The sequence below is a fragment of the Oryzias latipes genome, chromosome 8 (genome assembly GCF_053564925.1).
Source record: "Oryzias latipes strain Hd-rR chromosome 8, Olatipes_Hd-rR_3.1".
NCBI lineage: Eukaryota > Metazoa > Chordata > Actinopteri > Beloniformes > Adrianichthyidae > Oryzias > Oryzias latipes.
Genome location: NC_136244.1, coordinates 4,570,395 through 4,592,243, shown reverse-complemented (window position 1 = coordinate 4,592,243; position 21,849 = coordinate 4,570,395). Strand labels below are relative to the sequence as shown.

The 21,849-nt window shown below is 41.5% G+C and overlaps 2 protein-coding genes across 2 annotated transcripts; one reads left to right on the top strand and one right to left on the bottom strand.

Moving 5' to 3' along the window:
- Positions 1–341: 341 nt before the first annotated feature.
- Positions 342–5,791, top strand: ddx39ab (DEAD (Asp-Glu-Ala-Asp) box polypeptide 39Ab). Its single transcript, XM_020706801.3, has 10 exons — positions 342–559; positions 1,522–1,761; positions 2,122–2,249; positions 3,126–3,402; positions 3,489–3,607; positions 3,698–3,829; positions 3,935–4,044; positions 4,138–4,282; positions 4,357–4,504; positions 5,562–5,791. Exons 2-10 carry the CDS (start codon positions 1,554–1,556, stop codon positions 5,576–5,578), a joined length of 1,284 nt encoding a protein of 427 aa, XP_020562460.1. The 5' UTR covers positions 342–559; positions 1,522–1,553; the 3' UTR covers positions 5,579–5,791.
- Positions 5,792–7,435: 1,644 nt separating this feature from the next.
- si:ch211-106h11.3 (CCN family member 1) lies at positions 7,436–20,253 on the bottom strand. The gene is made up of 5 exons (XM_023958034.2): positions 20,033–20,253; positions 18,488–18,701; positions 13,200–13,640; positions 12,628–12,806; positions 7,436–9,299 (listed from the first exon to the last, which is right to left on the bottom strand). The coding sequence occupies exons 1-5, from the start codon at positions 20,153–20,155 to the stop codon at positions 8,994–8,996; spliced, it is 1,263 nt and encodes a 420-aa protein (XP_023813802.1). The 5' UTR covers positions 20,156–20,253; the 3' UTR covers positions 7,436–8,993.
- Between the last annotated feature and the right edge of the window lie 1,596 nt (positions 20,254–21,849).

The following is a 21,849-nucleotide window of genomic DNA, read 5'->3' as shown; positions in this document are numbered from 1 at the left end:
ATTTTACCCTTCAGTTAAATTTCTGCAAAAAGCCAAACATCTGTTAAGTGTAAATGGAACACAACGCAGACATTTATTTTTAAACAAAATTATATGTAAAAAGGTGCTGCTAGTACCTAAATGACATTATTTTCAATTTACTTTAAAAGAACTGCAAGACAACTGGTGTTTCTAAGAAACTTCTCACAGTTACTATTTTGTTTTGTTTTTAATACACGTAAATTTTGTTTTATTGTATTTCTTATTAAAGTAAGTAAATAAGATTCCAAAACGTAAATTCATTTAATTTTCCGCAATAAATTGTTTTTTCCTTGTCCCTCGTGGGTTTCCATACTTCATGGCAGTTCTATTCTCTCAAGTCCCGCTTCTGTCTGTCACAAGCAACTGCGGCAACATTTCTAGCCAATCGCCAATCGCTGTTCTCATCAGGTGACAAAGATTCACCAATCACAGGAAGGTTTTTGAGAATGCGACGCAGCATTTCCGGTTAATCCTGGAAAACAACTGAGGCCTCTCCATGCGGTACTGATCCGGTGGACCTGCAGCTAAATTCACAAAGGTAGAAGTGTAATACTATTTTTAAACGGATAAACTTTTGTTGTTGTAAATCACTAATGTGATTATGAGTGAATTACAAATTTTAGTTACCCATATAAATGTACTTAAGCAGTAATTTTTGCTTAAATGCATTGTTAGCTTTAGCATTTATCTTTAGCCTAGCATTTCATAGAACCGACGATCATCATTTTAACCCATTTTTATATGAAAAGGCGAAGGTTATCTCTGACTTTAAAGTTCTATCAATAAAAGCAATGTATTCCATAAATCTAGTTACTATAGTTTTGTGATAGCCGTGATTTGAGCGTGCTCTTTCGCCACGCTAGCATCGGTGATGCAGTACAATGGGTATAATTAGCATCATGGCTAACAACAGGTAATCGGTATTCGGTTTGACCAAAAAATGACCATTTCGGTCCATATCTTGACTTGTTTATGTTTGTGCGCGACTCACCAAGCCAGAATTTAATTATTTAAATTTATTTGAAATGTTTGAGTACTTTGGTGCCTCTAATGAAGGTCGATCATGGAAACTATAGAAAAATCACTAACTAAGCTAACATGGTTATTCGATAACCAAAACTATTAAAACAAAACGCTGCATTTATAACTTAAAAAAAAACTCTCATGCCCAGTTTAAATCCATTGTGTGTTAATATTTGCCGTGTTCCTTGTTGTATTTTTAATTACAAATTTGCCAGTGAAATTTCTTCTCTTGAGGGTTTATTTTATCCTTCAGCCTCTTCAATTGTTTTTATTAATCCTAATAAATGTTAAGCATAAATGGTACACGACGTACACGGTTGTTTTCAAACTAAATTATGTGTAAAAAGGTGCTGCTAGTACCTAAATGACTGCAGGACAACTGGTGTTAAATAACAATGTTCTTTTCTGGCTTAAAGTCAGTCACAAATCTCTCGGACTTTAACAACAAAACTCTAAAATAATTTGTTTGTTTTGCAGAAGAGAAACAAAAAGAAAAAACCTCACACAAAATGGCTGAGAATGACGTTGATAACGAGCTGCTTGATTATGAAGATGACGATGAGCCTCAGGGAGCCCCAGAGAGCGCAGCCCCCACGGGAAAGAAGGAGGTGAAAGGCTCCTACGTCTCCATCCACAGCTCGGGCTTCAGAGATTTCCTCCTGAAGCCCGAGCTGCTCCGTGCCATCATCGACTGCGGTTTTGAACATCCATCTGAAGGTAAGGCCGCATGTGACTACCTGATGGAAGGTCCCATAATGCAATTCATTAACGTTTCACTGTTTCTGTTCTATTTCATTACTTGGTATTAAAAAAGAGTTGTCCATCGGCTTTTATTTGAACACACAAAAAATTGTAGTTTATCTTTATTTGAATCCTTTGCCCCAGTATTAAAGTGATAACTGGACTCTGCTGATGGTTTGTAAGCTTTGATATAAGCTGTAAAAGAGCAAACTTAAATGAAAGATAACATAAAAAGATAACATTTGTAAATCTGCCCCCACCACCCAAAAAAAAAAGGTTGGTGCTGGTGTTTTATTGTGAAGTGACAGTGATGTCTTCTTCCTGTCCTGTCTTCAGTCCAGCATGAGTGCATTCCACAGGCCATTCTGGGCATGGACATTCTGTGCCAGGCCAAGTCCGGTATGGGCAAGACTGCTGTGTTCGTACTGGCCACCCTGCAACAGATTGAGCCCGTCGATGGGCAGGTATGTTGGTTTCTTTCAGAAGATGCAGAACCCGCGTTGAGTCACAGTTAGGAATGTCTTGTACTTAACAAGCCAGTGTTGAATATTTAAAGAAGAATTCACCGTAATGCTGCTAAACATCAATTGCGCTTCGTACTGCAAATTCCCACTCGCCGTCTTTGTTTTCACGCATGCTCGTCAAGAATGTGTCACGCCTTCCACCATGCAGAGGAGCTATTGTCAAAAGTTTTAGGCTCGTCGCTACATGAAAATGCCCTGTAATCTGTATATCTCATATAAAGTCAATGCAGGAAATAAGAAAAATATAAAGTTCAGGAGGAGGTTGATCTGATTCTCCTCCATGCTTGTTTTGGACTCCACCCACTGACATGTCAGCCAAAGGAGAGCTCTTGATTGGTTGACGCAGTGCAACTTCTTTGTCAGAGTCTAGGTATTTGAGCTCTGGAAACATTACGTGACGTACTGCGCGATCTGCTCACCACGCATGAATGAGCCATATATCACTTCCGCTAAAACAGATCGATACCTATGATTGTGTCTGTTACGTATTAGTGACAGCAAAGTTTAAAATAATAAATATCTTTTGAAATTTGTTTTGTGCATGTTCAAATGTTTTCTTCTTCTTTTGTTGCGTTTAACTGCGGTTTACTCCCCGTCGTACTAAGATCCCACCGTCTGCCGATTGAACGAAATGGCTCTGTTGTAAAATGTTCATAAATCATTACAGTATAGTTTGCTTTGATTTATTCAAAAGTTAAAGTCTGGATGTGTTTGGAAGCTTTTTCTTCTATTTCGACTAACCCAGCGGCACCTGCCTATCCTCATCTCACATTTGGACGGATCAGCTGTTTATTTTTCGGGTGTGTTCCTCCCCAGGTGACTGTGTTAGTCATGTGCCACACCAGAGAGCTGGCCTTCCAGATCAGTAAAGAGTACGAGCGTTTCTCCAAGTACATGCCCACCGTGAAAGCGGCGGTGTTCTTCGGCGGCATGGCCATCAAGAACGACGAAGATGTGCTGAAGAAGAACTGCCCCCACATCGTGGTGGGAACGCCCGGCCGGATCCTCGCCCTTATCCGTAACAAGACCCTGAACCTGAAAAACATCAAGCATTTTGTCCTAGACGAGTGTGATAAAATGCTGGAGCAGCTCGGTGAGTTTCTGCCTCCTGAACCCAAACGGGCTTCTGAGAAGGAAGGGCTTCACGAGACAACGGTTTGTGTTTTTCTTGTGTTGCAGACATGAGGCGTGACGTTCAGGACATCTTCAGGATCACGCCTCACGAGAAGCAGGTCATGATGTTCAGCGCAACGCTGAGCAAGGAGATCCGACCCGTCTGCCGCAAGTTCATGCAGGATGTGAGTGACCCGGGTGACTGCTGTGTGAAAGAAAATTCCAGCTGAGCTTTTCTTTCTTTTTTAAATAAACATTTGTGGTCTCACCTGCAGCCTATGGAGGTGTTTGTCGACGATGAGACCAAACTCACCCTCCATGGTTTGCAACAGTACTACTGCAAGCTGAAGGACAGCGAGAAAAACCGCAAGCTCTTTGATCTTCTTGATGTCTTGGAGTTTAACCAGGTGAGTGGGTTGGTGTGGAACTAACTACCACACGTCTAGAACTTAGAGCTTATCCAGGATGTCCATTGGAGGATGTTGATGTGCAGTGTCTTGTTTTGCCTCTAGGTGGTGATCTTTGTCAAGTCTGTCCAGCGCTGTATTGCTCTGTCACAGCTTCTGGTGGAGCAGAACTTCCCTGCCATCGCCATCCACAGAGGGATGGCTCAGGAGGAGCGGTGGGACTTTGGTTTCCAGAGATCTAAACAAATGTAACATGCTGGGGGGAAAAGCGGCCTCGTGGTTGAGCACAGCTCTCTTTCTTCTCTCAGGCTGTCTCGCTATCAGCAGTTCAAGGACTTCCAGAGGCGGATCCTGGTGGCCACCAACCTGTTTGGGCGAGGGATGGACATCGAGAGGGTGAACATCGTTTTCAACTACGACATGCCGGAAGATTCCGACACATATTTGCACAGGGTGAGCGCTCGAAGCTCCATTTAGGCTTTGCTTTTGGCGTCTTTGGAATTAACCGCACCTCCTGCGCTCATCAGGTTGCCCGTGCCGGTAGATTTGGAACCAAAGGACTGGCTGTAACCTTTGTGTCCGATGAGACCGACGCCAAGACTCTGAACGATGTGCAGGACCGCTTTGAGGTCAACGTGGCCGAGCTGCCGGAGGAGATTGACATATCCTCTTACAGTGAGTCCTCGCCGACACCGAATGCATCTCTGGGAAGTTGCACTGATAATGTGCAACATTCAAAATGTTTCTACGAGTAACCACTGACTGGGACAGAGTGACCCCCTCCTACCAGGCATTTACAAACAGAAAGTACTAATTCAAGCTCTGCTGCCTTTTTTTATTTAATTTTTTATTTTTTCATATTTCTTTCTTTAATCCAAGTTATTCGAGTTATAAACTGACCAACCAATAAAAGTAGATGGTCTTCCTGATGAGCGTTCAAAATGCTTGACAGATTATCCTGAGCCCACCTTCAGGCGGCGGGGGTGTGGCCTTCCAACAAGCTCACTCCTGATTGGTGAGAGTGGTTGCCATAGAAACATTGACTCAGACCAATTTGTACCAATCACTGCTAACTAAAGTTGTCTGGCTCCAAACATTGACAGCAAATAGAGATGGACAAAGGCCTTTCAAAAATGTCATTCTGTCCACATCAACGTCCATAAGCAGTGATCGGTCTGAGTCAGCGTTTCCATGGCAACCACTTTCACCAATCAGGAGTGAGCCTGTTGGAAAACCGCACCCCTTCCACTAAAAGGGGATACTGTTAAATGTCTTGAACGTTTGAGGTGGGGGCCAGCAGGCACCACATCGAGGCATCTGATTGGTAAGTTTAGAACTTGAAGTTGCAATAAAGTAAAAAATCTGGAAGAAAAAATTAGGATTAGCAAAAACATGTTTAAAAAAAGGTATCAGAGGAGGGTTGAGTAGAAGCTGTTAATTTCTCTATAGAAGTCTATGGGGTTTCGGCTTTCTGGGACCAGCGGGTACTTCCTGTTTGGACGGCCAATAGCTCCAACTTGTGTCGTAGTGCAAAAACACGGCGGCTGAATTGACTTCATTTCATTTTAGCCGGAGGTTAAGTGTTTTCCGTGGTCTGTCTGGGTCTCTTGTACAGTCAGTGGATGTGTGGCAGCTGGAGCTTTGGTCAAACGTTTAACCGGCTGCTGAAAAGCTTCTGTGTTCGGCCGTTGCTCATGGAGCGAAGGCTAACTGCTCTCCTCTTCCTCCACAGTCGAGCAGTCCAGATGAGTCCTCCAGCCAAACAAGTGTCCTCGACGCCCTTCCTGACCTGTACCCGGAAGTTCATTTACTTCACCGTTGATTTAAAAGCGCGGCACGTTTGTTCACCAAACTTTTTTTTATTGTCAGGTTTTTTGTGGAAAGAAGGGTTTTAATGAGTCTTTTATGGTTTGTTTGGTTGTTTTTTTGTGCTTGATTAAAATTTTCTATAAGTGGTCTCAACTGTTTTCATTTATTTCAATGTCGGGGGAGACTTTAAAAGAACCGTTTGGGATGTTTTTTTTTATTTAAAAGTGGATTTGTTTTCTGTTGGGGAACTTTGAAAAATTGGCAGCTTTTTTTTATTATTCAAATAAAGCAACTGTACCACACAAAGTTGGAGTTCACGTCACAAAAACATACATTTTTACCGCGGCAAGTCCCTCAAAATGACTTTTTTTTTTAATTCAGATTTTGTCGTAAGCGGAAAATGACATTTCTTTTACAGAGTTGCCTCAGATGGCAGCACGGTGGTGCAGTTGTTAGCAGTCTCGGCTCATCGCTCAAAGGATGTGGTTCGATTCTCAGCTGAGACCTTCCTGTATGGAGTTTGCATGTTCACCTCGTGCATCCAGAGGTTTCCTCCAGCTGCCTCCCACAGTCATACAGCATCCCTCATGTTAATTGGTGCGTCTAAGTTGCCCCAAGGTGTGCAATTCACACCGGGCACGTGACTGGTGCTTAAAGAGCTATTTATGCAAAATCAGCTTTTTTCAAACACCCAAAGGTGGCGTTTTAATCCGCTCGCGAATTCCTCTTTGAGCAGCTGCCCACGAAAACAAGCGGGTTCTAGGTTGGCACACACAAGGCGGAGCCTCGGAGATCAAGCTGTCTTAGAAAATGAACTGCAAAAATAACTATTCCATTTTAAAAAATGGCCTTAAGTGTGCCAAATGTAATGTATGGTGTTCACACTGGTCAAGCAGGGAGGGGCTTCTTCTTTGTCTACTGTGTACTAGCATATGTCCATCACCTACAGTTGGAAGAGGCTTGGTGCAGATCTGGTAAATCTTGCTCCAGGCTGTTTCTTTCACAGCTTTATTCTGATATGACTTTCTGTTGTATAATTCCATCTGGGCACAAACTACAATATCTCCTTAGAAATTAATTTCGGTGATCTATAAGGGACGCCATCCATACATTACCAAATCCAAGACCCTGATTGGTCAGTTTGACCTGCTTTAACTTGCACTTGTCTTTTGGGTGTGCGTTCTTTGCGTAAAGCCCAAAACGGGCATAAAATCCTATTGCAACGCGTGACAGAGTTTTAAATGCATGAAACAGTCATATGTGCGTTTACATGAACTTTCCATTGAAAGTGGTCACTTGAACGCAACATAGCCTGAAAATGTCTGATCCTGCAACAAACTAGCAACCTGTTCAGTGTTGTCCGCCCAACAGTAGCTGGGTTGGCTCTAGAATCCCATCCCGAAATGGATCCAACGGGTTCTGAAGATGAAAGGCCGGACTTACCTCTGACGCCTGAAATCCTGAAAGGTGAGACGGCCAAACAGGCTGACGTTGGCTCCACTCAATTCAGCAATGTCCTTAGAATGTGGAACTGGCGTGCCTTAAGGGAGTTTTGTTGGGTCTACTGTTGAGTTCTAATCACTAAAAGTGCTCATAAGTGGTCATAGTCAGGAAACACCTCTAAATGGTTTTGTTTTCTGGCTGTAAAAAGGACAATATTTGCTGCAAACTAACTTTTTTATTATTGAAGTTGATGTATAACTAGTTCCTTTTGACGCCAGCCTCAAGTGGTCATTTGAGGAACTGCAACACACCAAGAATTTGATCGTTTTTATGGCGAAAAAGGCATTTTTAAGGTAAATTTAAAAAAAAATCTTTATTCAGAAATATAAAACCAGTTTCAGGTTAACCAGCGTCTTAGAGAAACGACAGGAGAAAATGACAATTTAATCAACCTCACAAGTTTTTACAGGACAACTTCTCGTCTTGACTAACATGCTGTCAACACAGGTGGGATTGACATAAACCACCAGTCTTACAATCATCATGTTCTCAACAATTAACGCTTAGATCTGAACCCTGATTTGTTCCTCGCTAATCTAACACTACAGCTTAAGAAACGGCCTTTAAACAGCAGGTAGAACTACAACAAACTGAAACTGCATCTGTACATAGCTGCTCTATCATGTCCCTGTTTAACAAAACAAAAATACAGTAACTAAACCAATTCCTCTACATAGACAAACATGCTTCATTTAAAATCTACAAGATCTTCTTTTTTTTTCACAAAGCTGCGAAAACAAAGGATAAATCAGTCAAAATAAATGGACTTTGTATATTAGAACCACCAATGCAAGGTAGTTTACTCAAACTCACACAATCAGGTCGTTACTCATATCCGTCTTAAGGTGCACAAAGTAATCCAAGCACCCATTCAGAAAGATGCTCGGCGTCCTCTCATAACACTAGACCTCAGCCGCAGAATCTACTTTTTATAGTATTTGGGCTTCTGGTTGCGTTTAGGATAAAGCTCTTTGGCTTTACAGGGAAGCCAGGCCTGAGTTTGAGTTTTGCGTCAGTGACATGTCATGCTGCTTAATTACAGGCACCCGAGCGGTTCCACCCGCAGGTTACAAATTACATGTTTACCTTTTTTCTTTTTAGATTTTACTTTTACAGCAAACCCAACAAAGGGGCTGATTTTTCTCTCTCCTGCTTGCCCCTTCGTGGAGTGTAATTTGTGCAGAATTAGGTGGTCGACTTGTCGACGCTGGCGTGTTACTCTGGAGCCTGCTGAATGTCTCAGTTTGCTGAGAAAACCAGGCAGCAGACGGGTCCATCTGTGTAAACAGGTCCATCTGTCTTTCCGCTTCTACTCATCCATCACTGGAAATGGTTTTCTGGGGGTCAGGTCACCCCCACCTCCTCTCCAAGTGACTGACAGCTCTCAGCTGTTTTGTCCCCGTCACACCGATGCTCCAAACATAGCGGCGTCACCTCCCCTGATGACAGGCCGCTGCGTCACCACGTCAATAAATACCGTGAAGAAATACCTCGGAAAGACAAAACCCCGCTCCCCTCAGAAGTTGTGAGGCGTTCCTCCCTTCTTCTGTCCTCCCAACGACTCCTCATGTGTTCCTTCAGCCACTTTTAAACTCTGTCTTTGTCAGGAAAAGTCTTTAAGAGTTCAGGACACATTTGGAGCCTCGTGGCCATATTTCTTTCTCAAATGTTCGCATTTTGAAGGACCGCTCCTCAAATAATCCACAAGAGATGTTCTAACAACAACATGGCTTGTTTCAGACAGATACACTACAGACAGCTACTCTATGACAGGTGGAGATGTGTGTGGGGGGGTTAAATGTCTGCCTTTACAGAGGAATGTAGGAGGAGGGGCGGGTGGGGGCGAGCACCACTAGTCCTTGAACTTGTGGGTGTCCCCGTAGAGCCACTGTTGTGGGGGCAGCGCGGCCTCGTTCAGCTGGTTGCACTCGTCGCTGCACTTGCAGGACTGGATGAACATCATGGATCTGTTGAAGCGCCGGCCGTCGGGGCAGGCGAAGGTCACGGTGGCCGTGCGGGTGCGGCGGGGGGAGCAGCAGCGGCCGTCCCGGCACACGCCGCAGTAGTTGGGCCGGTACAGGCGGGGGCTCCTGCAGCCAGCGTAGGACAGGCGGTGCGGCTCCGGGGCCTTGTGGGTACGGGAACACTTCCGTCCTTTCTGTGGACACAGGAGGAGAGAAGGTAGAGAGCGGCCGATCGGATGCCATCAGGAACGTTCTCCTGCTGTCGGAAAGTTTTCTTTAAATTATGATTATGACGTTTTCTAAGACATAGTTTCTGCAGAGCGGCAGAAAGTATGGAAGCATATGGGTTTCTAAGGAAGGGGTTTATTAGAAATTTAACTCTAAGTTGTGGGATATAAATTTAGATTTTCAAGAAAATAATTGTTCTTTCTTTTATATAAATATGGAAACACTTGATCATCTGTTTTTTGAATGTATGCTGTATATGTTAACAGCTTTTTTTTCTTGGTGCTGTTCAAAGTTTCCTTTTCCTATTCCCATTCAGTTACAAAAACACAAAGTATTATTTGGAGTTGTTTCTGGTGATAATTTATATGATTTGGCATTTAATATTCTATAAATATCTGGAACTTTTTTCATTCATAACAGGAGATATTTAAAAACCAAACCATTATTTAATACATTTCAGAAAGAGATCTGTTTATATTTTAAATCACTGAAATTTATGAAAAACAAAAATGCCAAAAAACTGTCCATTTTCATTGAAGATCACATGTTATATGACAATCCCTAGTATTATAGACTACAATTCTATTTTTTTTTATCGTATTTTATTATTTTATTAATTTCTTATTTCTTTCTGTTCTATTTATGTGAATATGTATGTTATTTTTTGAAGTTGTAATAAAATAAAAAATAAAAAACAATTTTAAGCTTTTTTATTTTCAATATAAGTCCTCTGTCATCAGAAAAATCACCTTAGCAACACCAAAAACACACATTTTTTCGTCCGAATTTGTCTTTAACTGTTCTAAAGTTCACTCATAAAATGTACTGTTGTCTGCTTTGAACTTCTTTTTTTAAACTATGTCTCCAAAAATATGTTAAAAATAACTCACAGCTGTTGCCACTTTGCCACAGAGATGAAACCTAATAAATATTTCCGTCAATGTTACTCTAAGTAAAAAAAAATTTTGAATGTAATTGTTATTATTGTATATACTGTATTAAAACGTACCTATTCATGCTGTAGTATATTCTATATCAAAAAGTAATGTGTACAGGGCAACGTTTTATTATTTTAGATATTTAAAAAATATCCGATAATTGTTTTAATTTTTTTCATTTTATTTTTTTTATCTTGCATTTGTCTATTTAATGTTTACCTTGTAAAGGCATCATCATTCTGTGTGGAATTTCATTTAAATTTAAAACACTATACTCCCAAATTATTTACTTTTTAAGATTAGTTTAGAAAATAATCTTTAAAAAAAACAATATTTATTTTATTGGGAAAACACTATTTACTTGTGTACAATTTTAAGTATTTATTGTTTCTTTGAGTTTTTTGATTATACAGATCTTTTATAATTTTGTTTTGTTTTTTCTCCATATCCAGTGTATGACATTTAATTTTTATATATCAATTTTACTTCTATCAACTGCGGCTTAATTATAAATTATTCTTTGCCTAAAAATAAAGGACCTTAATGGGAAACAGCCTATTATAAAAGTCATATATTTTCCCCTTATAACTGTTATTTTAGGTAATTAGTGATGATCTGAAGCCAGTCAGGATTAAGAAAGTGTAAAATATGATGTGAAAAAAGCTTTTTTTAATCTAAACCTAATGAATCTGAGAGCCAAAAGATGAAAAAACAGGGAGTTTTTCTGTGTAAAGTCAGCAGCACCACATCTGAAATTAAAAAATATACATTTTTATGCTGCTATAATTAAAAAGAAGCCAAATCTTGATTGAAAAACATTTTTACTTCAAATGTAAAGAGAACATCCGGCAAAAAGGAAACAGGCTAAAAGCTGGAAACTCACAAAATGAGCTAAATCCAATAGACGTTAGGATGTCTTACATCCCCACAGCCGTGACTCATGTGGAAAACAGAGTTCACTACAGAGACACCCCACAACCAAACAAAGGTCAGGACAACAGACGAGCACCAAAGCCAGACGCCTGCCAGCGTAGGATTGACACGTGTTTCGGTTTTAAAACCCGAGGCAGCTCTGCAAACGCTCAAAGGATCCCTGTGAAGACAGGTGCGTGGAAACCCATCAGGCTCACGCCAGGAGGAGGAAATACGAGAACCCAGCAGAGCGGGTCGATCAAGCAGCTGCCACCCACGGTGTGGGAGTCTGGACAGATCCTAATGCAGCTAAGAAGAAGGAAACTTGGAAATGATCCGGAATTGCGAGTTTCTCCTAAAGACAACTGCTGCGATGATTCATTTTAGAACATTGGTAAATACGCCCCGAGCATTAAAAATCTTAAACTCTTCCAAATACAGACAAACATCAAAAATCGTCTTTTGATCTGTTGTGAAAGCATTCCTAGTGGACTTTTAGGTATGATTATGATGTCCTTAACCAAAATCCAAAATACAGTGTCGTTTTCGATGATATAATTTCTGCAGAGCGGCAGGAGTTTGCTGGAAATTCATCTGAGTTGTGGATGTTCCCCCTACCCATTATCCATCTGTTTATGTGCTCTCCCACTAGCTTACTGCCCCTCACACTCCAAACCTGTGCAACAAAAAGGACTAGCAAAATCAGAGCTATCTGAGCCAGATTCCAGCTCAGACGAGGAAAACAAGGACTTTCATGGATCTATTTGTCTGCAGGTGGCTGCATCAGAAAGGAGCGGAGCAGGGAGTTTGTGGCTTGCTGTAGTAACTTGGACATCACACCTACACGCTTTTTTGTCTGCTCACAAGGTCACAACGATTTGAATAAAGAAATACTCAGAAAGGCAAATTAAATTGTTTTCCTTTCTATGACATGTTAAAAACCTCAAAAACACAACTTTCATCAGAGCCACTGGCTGAACTTCAGCTCATCTTTGCTTTTCTAAATCCCAGTGGAGAAAATTCTTGATTCTCTTCATGTGGCTCCAGAGAAGCTCTCCCTTCCTTCACTTTGGGTAATGACTGTGTGTTTAAATATGTCCGGGATGGGAAAAGGTTCAACTATGATGTCGACTCAGACCAAGTGGTGCAGTCATGAACAGGGTGAAACCAGCTTGAATACGGCCCCACATTCACCCTGTGGGGGACATTTCCCACACAGCAACAGGACTGTGAATAGACAGGCTGGAGCACAAAGGGGCTCCAGCTACAGGGAGATGGAGCGAGTGGACCATACACATGCCGTGATATTAATACCAACGACCCCATGAGAGCAATTCTTTCCTGAATATATTTTGCGCCGTGCCAGGACTCCGTGGTTGTTGGCAGAGAGGTCTATAAAATGTCCCTTCGTAAGAATGTTAAAAGCATGAAAGGCATTCCTCACCTTGACTGGAATGGACATGGAGCTGCAGGGCCGGATGTTGCACAGGCGCGTTTCCTTGATCAGCTTGCACCGAGCGTTGTCATTGGTAACCCTAGAGGAAACGCCCATCCCACAGCTGCGGGAGCACTGGGACCAGGACGTAGTCTGGACCACACAGTGGTCTCCCATCTGACTCCAGGCTGGGAAGATTTAAAAAAAAGAGAGGATGAGCTGCAAAGATACAGAATGAGTGGATCGGGAGAAGTTGAAGTGGGAGAGAAGTGGGCGTCAGGAGCAGGAGGTACGGGATGCAAAGCACAGTGGCCTTATTCACGGAGCAGTCAACACTGACACATAGAGAGGGTGATTACAGAGAGGGGAGAGCTGGGTGACGGAGGTGTGTGCTCAGAGGGGGCAGAGCACCTCTGGTGTGCAAGGAGGCAGTGGAAAACAAGCGTAAAGCTAACACGGCTCTTGGAAAAAGCTCACATTGAGGCTGTTTGTGCGTCGAGAGGCTAAAATAGCTAAAACATAAACATGATGCTTTGCTGTGTGGAGGAAACAGAAGGCGCTCTGAGGCTCAGCTCCCTTACCCTTCGGTTGCTTGATTCCACGTGGCTTCTCCCACCTTTGCTCCACCTCCAGAAGCTCGTTCCCCAAGGTGGCCTTCTCCTTTCTGGGTTTGTGAGGGTACAGCTTCTGGTAGGGTTTCGGGTAAGGCTTGGAGTAGGGGTATGCTGGGTAAGGGACAAACGGGTACGGAGGCAAAGGTGGAAGGGAGGGTTTTTGGTGGCTTGGCGACACAATGGTGGCTCCCTTGTGGCAGCCGATGCTGAAGCAGCACTGGCCGGGAACCTTCACCAAGTGTGGAGCAGGGCAGGAAGGGGAGGGCATGGGTATGCTGCTGGGGCAGAGGGGCACGCACCCTACCGCCCCATCTATGCACGTGCACTGGTACTTGCAACCAGCTGGGAAATTCTCCCCGTTTTGGTAAATTCGTCCGTTGTATTCGCAGGAACGACCCTCTGCTTTTGCTGCAGTGATGAGAAAAGAGAAGTTTGTCACAAAGGAAACAGAAAAGACACCAAAACTGTCTTAATGATCCCCCTTTTCAATCATATCTCAATCTTTTTAGGGAAAAACTTTTGTCTCAAGTCTCCAGACTGGCCGGATGTTGTCCTATGTGAGGAACTTGACTTGTTGGGACTTAAAGGGGGAGGTGGAGCTTTAAGTGAACATGTAACTACATCTGCTGTCAGTCTGTCGGTATCGTCTTGCAACACAACTGTTGACTTACTGGTACGAAATGATAATTTTTTTTGACTTAATCCATTTGAAGGTTAAATATATTATAGTTTTATGGGCATAAAACTACAGAGTGTAGCAGTCATATCTGCAAGTTGGCCTCTTTTCTACAATTCAGAAAGGATTTTGCTTCTCAGTTAACCCTTGTGCTAAGTTAGATGACCCCACCCTTACATTGACGTGTTCTCCCTACCATGACAAAGGTGGATAAACGTGGAAAGATTTCATGTAATCCATGGACACCAGTGAAGATCACAAATCATTGAAGAAAAAAGGTTGAACGCACTGTCTAGACTCTAGTGGGTCTAGATCAGTGTTTTTCAACCAGTGTGCCGCGGCACACTAGTGTGCCGTGGGAGGTGGTCAAGTGTGCCGTGGGAAATTGTCCTCATTACCTGATTTAACAACATTTTCCATCTCCAGGATTTCAGCTCTGTGTTCATCCAAACAGGTCCTGATAAAACACTGAGTAGTTAGGAAAATGAAAGATCATAAAATATTTTTTCTTTGCGTTTATTTGATTCTATTAAAAACATTTTGATAAGAATGACGGTACCGCGATTTAGCAGCAACTAAAGCCGTTTTCTGAAAAGTCCCGCCCCTTTAACTGTCTCCACCAATCATTCTTGGAGTCTTAATCACATGTCATCAGTCTGACCAATCAGAAGTGGTTAAAGTCTTCACTTCCTTGCTCTGAATTCTGCTGATAAAGTCGCTCAGTTCTAACAAAAATACCAGCTAAAGCTCGTCTTTAGCGGTGTAGCTTTCCACAGAATCCGGTATCAGACCGTGGAACAAGTGAACAAAACAATGAAGCTCAGAGACGCTAGTCTTTCTGCGTTCAGCGGATTATAGAACTACATCTCCCATGATGCATTGGGTTAAAAGTGACAGCGTGAGCGTCTCGGCGCACAACGAGTCTTTCCTCTTAACGTCTTGAAACAACAGCGAACACAAATCAAAAAGTTTTTAAATCTTCTAACTTAGCTTTTATTACATCTATTAGAAAAAACAGCTGCAACTTCCAGCTTTTACTGCCACAATTATCACAAAAATGCATGTGAGATCAGATCTTTATTTTTTTTTTGGAATGCTGGTGTGCCGCAGGATTTTTGTCAAGGTTAGAGTGTGCCGTGGCTCAAAAAAGGTTGAAAAACACTGGTCTAGATGACCCAACTCCCAATGTTAAAGTGCCTAGGATAGCACAAGGGTTACACCGTTGCCTAACCAGGGGCGTCCAAAGGTTTTGCAAAGAGTGTGGTGAAAGTATTGAGGGCCAACCAATTGGCTTTAAACTTTTATAAACCCATTCAATGCAAATTAACTGTTTAATGAAAATTTTATTGCAATGGCATACATTTTATTCCTTCACATAGAACCGAAATGCATCACAATATATATATATTTTATCAAATTTTCTGAGAATTTCCTACTTTAAAGACCAGAAATAAAATAAAGAAAAAGTCACAGAAGGGTCCTGCAACAGGTTCACAATGGCTCATAACGTAATTTAACCAATCACAATCAACAAATTCAAAGTGCTGAGTGCTGCAAATTACTGATTACTTATGACAGGACTCTGCAGACTGGCAGAAGTTTGAATGCATTTGGCCCACGGGCCACACTTTGGACATGCCTGCTGTAAACTGCTGAATGTACTTTTGCCATTTTCTGCTATAGTTATTTGTGGAATGGAAGCAACAAAACTGAAAATAAGTGGTAAGGCAGAGAAAACGACCTGCGTTTGGAGATCTCACAACCCCCAAACCAAACGTTCCTATATTTGGTTTTAAATCCAAATCGACCAGTGACCACGTTAGCATATGAGCATTTCTGCAGGAACACTGCAAAAACGGAAAATTGGGAAAGTAAAAAGTCACCTTTTTCAAGAAAAAATGTCTTATTTTTTGTGTTGCAAGAAAAATAATCGTATCAAGAAAGTTTTTCAATAGCAAAATAATCTTCGTTTCAGAAAACATGTTTTATTTAAGAATTCTGGGTAAGACCACTTTTCTTACCCTATTGTTAGATTTATTAATTTTTTTCATTAAAAGAAAATTTTCTAGTGGGGTAAGAATTTTCTACTTCGTTTGAAAAAAATCTACAAATACAATGTAATGTCAATCCAGTTTTGGACGAGAGAGTGCAACATATGCAAAAAGATGCATGCAGGCCCTTTCCTCCCAGCATGCCGTACTGACACAACCCTCTGCAGAAGTTGATTGCCACTGCGGGCGACATGATAAAAGGCGTTTACTTATATATAGCCTTAATACCTTCTTAAAAGGCCCACAACACTTTACAGTCACAGTTCCATTCACTCTGCTGGCGCCACCCTATAACCACCAGGAGCAATGTCAGGTTTAATGTCTTGCCCAAGGACACTTCGACACATGGGCGGGCAGGACGGGGACCAAACCTTTGAACCATTGATCATTCTACCTCTGCACCAGCTGTCTCAATGAAGCACACATGTTATAAGTGGTGGTGCTGCCATGTTAGTGGTGCATTCACATTTGCAGATTAGACTCTGATTTTTTGCTTTGTGTGGCACATTTGAAAGCCCACCTGAACTCTGGTGTGGATCAGGTTGTTTGGTCCACTGATTAACCTTTGTCCACTTGAGAGTGAACCAGAAATGAACCCAAAAGGAGTTCATTTCTGAACTAATAGAATAATTATCTGGACTGGACAGCTTTTGGTCCTCATCTTTTTCAGGCCAAACTGCTCCCAAGTGAGGAACTGTTGAAACAGCAAGTCTGAGTTAAAGCTTCAGTGTTTGGTTTAACTCTATCAGTCCAGCGTCTGAAAGCAAACCGAACCAAAGTGAGGAATTTATTTACACACTCCACCCATCTGAAGTGACAATCCCTGCATGGACACAGCTCTGTTGACAGTTTCCATATGAAAAAAAATCAACAGAATCCCATACTGACATGTTGGTATGAAAGGGGAGTTGCAGCTAAATTAATTTTCCTCAATTTGATGCACAGCGTTTATTGCGGGCGGTGGTGCTATTATGATAGGGGCTTTATGTAGTGGTAAAATGAATTTATAAAAACACCTCCAAGTGTACAAAATCATGTGCAATATTTGGTAGCCCAAAATTGCAGAACTGCAATAATGTTTATGGGCAATACATGTATAATTTTTACTTTACATGCCATTTTCATCCTTAGGTTTTGTTTCTAACGATCTTTTAATTTGACTCTATTTTATCTTGACACAATAATAAGTGTTTAAACAGCTGGACAGCACCAGGGTTTTTGTTACAAGATTCTTGTTCAACAATGACAATTAAAGGATTTCTTATTCTTATTTACTTTAGAAAAATGTACATTTTAGCAAAAAATGTACAAACATCTCAAAATTTAGTCTCTGATTATTTCTTTATTCAAATTGTGGTGAAAAAAATCCGTTTGAAAAAGAGTTTATTTGCAACATAGAAAAAAGATTCTCACCATTTTTTGTTGCACTGCTAATGTTAGGTTGGAGTTGTGAGGGGATGTAAGCTAGCGGGAGAGCATGTAAACAGAGAGCTCTCAGTAATGGGGAGGGGGGCAGGTTGGCTAACAGTCCCACCCACAACTCAGAGGGAAATTTCTAATGAACTCCTATTGGTCTGCAGAAATTAAGTCCTAGAAAAGGATACAGTAGATGATGGAATAAATTAGGTATAAAGCAGATGCGACATGATGCGTATTTGCATAAATCGGCTTGAAAGGACTAAAAAACATTTAAAAACAGCCAAAAAGCGATGTAACTACTGTTAGTTATGTAACTTAGATTAGTAATGCATTGATAGTTAACCAGTAGCGATCAATATTATTGATCTAAGGATGTTTTTTGTATATTTAGCCAATAATGGTGTTTGGTAATAAACTTTTTTTATATATATTTCTGAACCTATTTCTGTTCTTTATATTTCTATATTCCTAGAGGGGTTTTTTTGGCTAGAAACTGCATAATCATAACTAAAGGACCACTGGTAGCTTTGACAATAGTTTAAAAGACCAAATGTATTCTTGTAAACCATCATTAAATGAAAGTGACACCAACAGAAGTGGTGGGAGGTGAGAGGAGCAGCAGCAGAGACACAGTATCTTCCCAGAAATAAGCCAAGCGCTATTCTTGTATTTGAGAGGGAGTTTTGACTTGTTTACACTGTGTTGCCCCTTTTAACCTTTCAGCGGGGCAACTACAACACCCCTGATACCCCCTCCCTCTCCTTTATATAGAAACGGCCCTTAATGAACACACATAAAAATTCCACTGTGTGTGCATGTGCTTGTTTGTGTGTGTTGTGTGGGGCTGTTTGTGTACACAGTGAAGCACTTGTGTAAAACCTCCGTCGGCCTGCTCCCCCCACAGTGAAGGTGCTGGCTTTTTGAAGTGTGGCGCGGACTTCAAACCGCAAGCCCCTATCAAAGAGAAATCCAGCCGCTTGGCTCAGAAGTCAGATTCCCCCACCCTGAAGTTACACACTCAACCCCAACTCGAGCTGAGCGGGGGCCAAAGCGGCCTTTCCCCCCACTGCTTTGGTCTGAGGCGCCCCCGCCACCTCTGATCCACGTACCCCTGCAGATGCCGTGGGTGCGGCCCACGTCGTTGCCGTAGTTGCACTCCAGCCCTTTATGGTGGTCACAGGGACGCCCTTCGTGGCAGTCCTGGTTCAGCTGGGCGGCGCACACCTTGCAGCAGCCGCAGCCGTCCGGGATGGAGCTCACGCCTGGGGGGCAGGCCGGGGGCACCGCCGGGCACTCACACACCACGGGGCAGTCGGCGGTCACCTGCGACCCCCAAACAGAGGACACGCTTGATCAAAACAAAAAACTGGCCTTGGCAAAAGCAGGCGAGGCGAAGTCACACTGGAAGCAAGCGGGACAAAAGCTTGACTCATGTTGCTCAGATCACAGGAATTCCTGAAGGTGTGGGTGTGTGTGCACAGCTTAAACACCGCCTGAATACGCAGCACTGTCGCAAGCCCCACAAGGGTAACTGTAACCCTCAGTCGCCTTCCGCTTGGCATTCGCCTGGCATTTAGGGATGAAAGGGATGTTCTGGGACCCCCCCCCAGCCTCACGGCTCCCACATCTTTAGTTTCTCATCTGTATCAACAGACACAAACCCCCCAACAGAACCTCCCAAAGGGGATGGAGATCACAGGGAGACGTTAGTCTGTCTGACCACGGACACCTCAGGGCTCTGACTCTGATGCAGCTGATGCAAGCAGAGAGCTCCAACAGCTCCAGACAAACGCTCACGACGTCATTCATGAGGTCCAGAGAGGCAAATTTGGCCTATTCCGTTTTTATTTCATACAATACAGGACAAAGGGGCAAGTTGGTTTGCAGACCAAACTCTGCAGAAAGTTGGGTTCCTTTTGGGAGCATTTCAAAGTTCCTTTTTGGTCTTTTAACCTGAATTTTTTCAAATTATGAAAATACGCTCACGCATGGCTTTGCTTTAGTTGATGGAGTAAATTAGGTTTAAAGCAGATGCGACATGATCCGTATTTGCATAAATCGGCTGGAAAGGGATAAAAAATCTTTAAAAATAGCCAAAAAGTAATGGAACTACTGTTAGTGATGTAACTTAGATTAGTGATGCATTGATAGTGAACCAGCAGTAATCAATATTATTGATCTAAAGATGTTTATTGTATATGTAGTCTATTTATGGTGTTTGGTAATAAACTTATTACATTTAAACCTTTATTTTAAAACGTCTCACTTACCAAACTTTCAATTGATCAAAACTTGAAAGTCTATTTCTCAATTTTTTTATGTATTTCTGAACGTATATTAGTTTTTTATATATTTTATATTCTTTTACGTTTTATATTGTTTCTATATTTCTATAGCAGGAAATATTCACAACTTCATCCAGAAATAACTCAGGAAATTGAGTTTGAGCAAAACAAAAGTGACTTTTATTAAGTTTAAGAGAACCTCATTAATTGTAGCTCAACTAAATTCTCAATTATAGAATAAACACAAAGAATAATATGGTTTAGAATGCACTTCAGCAATAGTTTAATGTATTTATTTTGATTAAAAATAGAACAGGGGAGTCTCCTTCAGGGTTCGCACAGAGCAGTAAATGACACCCACTGACTCACCAAACCGACTGTCGCCAGGACCGAGACAGCAAATATGATCTTCACCCTCATGCTGTCAGAGGACTCACATGGAAGAGGAAGGTTTAGGATTAAAAAAGAAAAGTAATCATCCAGAAAGCTCATAAAGATATTTTCTCTTCCAACTTTTAATCCAGTTTCGTGTATTATCCTGCCGCTTCCTCCATCACTTGTACGCTTTCATCGATTAACGTTCGGCTCTCCTTTTTATAATGCGCTCCCAGCTCTCCCACCCCATCCCGGCGTCGTCCAATCAGCACGCAGGGCGCGCCGGTAGGGAGGCCGAAAAGGAAACAGGGGGCGGGGCTTCGTAGCAAGGAGCTGGGATGAAAGCGGGGGTGGGGGCGTGGCCAAGCATGAATGCAGTCATTCATAAAAATTCAGAATTACTACATTCCGAAGCGGCCCGGCGTTTCTCTGGAGTGTTTATTTATTTAAGTATGAGCGAAAATAATATTTTTGATGCTTTAATGTTGTCTTGACACGCAGGCCTTTCTGTCAATCTGCTGCTTTGTCAAAATGAAACACATGGACTGTTGGCATGAGGTGTATTCATTCTGGGGGGGGGGGCGGAAAACAGACAGGAATTTCTCCAACTCCACTTTATGAAAACAAAAACTGGACAGACGAAATATCAACACCAAACCGAAGCACACAACTCAATAATACTTACAATCATTTTCAGTGGAATTTTTGTTGTTATTGTTGTTTTTTTGTGGACTCAGCATTGCCCGATGTGCAGTTTTAATCACAAATATTTCAAATTCATCATCTCACAAACATGCACACAGGAAACTGGCTATTTACTGTACCCGAGCTGCTGTTTGACGGACGTTTATGATGTGGCAGGAAGTAAAAAACCCTTCTGTGACATGTTACAGTAGGTGAAACTGGAGTTTCTTTTACTTTTATCCTTATTTTCCATATGTATCATAAACTGAAACCCCTGGCTGGATATACAGAACCTGGAAAAACAACAAGCAACTGCAACGAAAAAGGGGAACGTTTAAACAGACAAAAATATCAAGTTAAAATACTAAATCTAATTGAATTAAATAAATATTTACATCTCATGCAAAATTAAAAACTAAAATAAAAAAAGTATTAATGTGAGATTAGTTTAAGAATGAGCCTAAACAGACCAGAAAGATAATAATTGTTTTGTACATTTTTATTATATAATAGTTTCATTCTTTAAAACAAGATTTTGAAACACAAAGTTAGAGATAATGCTTTTTTCTTTTAAAAGCGTGTTTCAGTTTACATTTGTCCAGCCTTTGTTGTGGAGAATATTGCTATACTGATAAATATTGAATATGTAAAAACTATATTATCCACCTAATACAATCTAATACTTTTTAACATTCACTGCAAAACCATAGGAATAATTAAAAAATTCTGCAGCCAAACGATTATTTTTAATTCAGAATGACAATAATGCATAAAAAGATATGTTCATTTAGCAAAGCTAATACAGCTGTAGCAAGTGGTAAAAACGTAAATAGAACTTTTCTACAGTCATTAAGCCCTGTGAGTTTATGTTGTCGTATGAGACATCTTATTTGATCTAAAAGTACTACTTCCTAAACCAAGGAAGTCATAAAAAAATAAATATCATAGATTTATACTGACAAGAATTCAGCAGCAGCCTCCAGAGTTCTCTTTCCCTCCTTTGGTTGAGCTTCAAAGCTGCAAAAACAAACAGCCTCTTTTAGCTTTACGCTGATTGCCTTTGCTTGCTTACCCTAAATCAACAGTCGCTGTTCCAACAAGTGATGATGGCCATTTTAATATGCTGA

Excerpts from the sequence above, each read along its gene's own strand:
- ddx39ab (XM_020706801.3), top strand. The coding sequence starts at position 1,554 with ATGGCTGAGAATGACGTTGATAACGAGCTGCTTGATTATGAAGATGAC. Across the intron at positions 3,608-3,697 it reads GCCGCAAGTTCATGCAGGAT|CCTATGGAGGTGTTTGTCGA; the intron begins GTGAGTGACCCG and ends TCTCACCTGCAG. Across the intron at positions 4,045-4,137 it reads GGGATGGCTCAGGAGGAGCG|GCTGTCTCGCTATCAGCAGT; the intron begins GTGGGACTTTGG and ends TTCTTCTCTCAG.
- si:ch211-106h11.3 (XM_023958034.2), bottom strand. The coding sequence starts at position 20,155 with ATGAGCTTTCTGGATGATTACTTTTCTTTTTTAATCCTAAACCTTCCT. Across the intron at positions 13,641-18,487 it reads CACCCACGGCATCTGCAGGG|CAAAAGCAGAGGGTCGTTCC; the intron begins GTACGTGGATCA and ends TCATCACTGCAG. Across the intron at positions 12,807-13,199 it reads TGGAATCAAGCAACCGAAGG|CCTGGAGTCAGATGGGAGAC; the intron begins GTAAGGGAGCTG and ends AAATCTTCCCAG.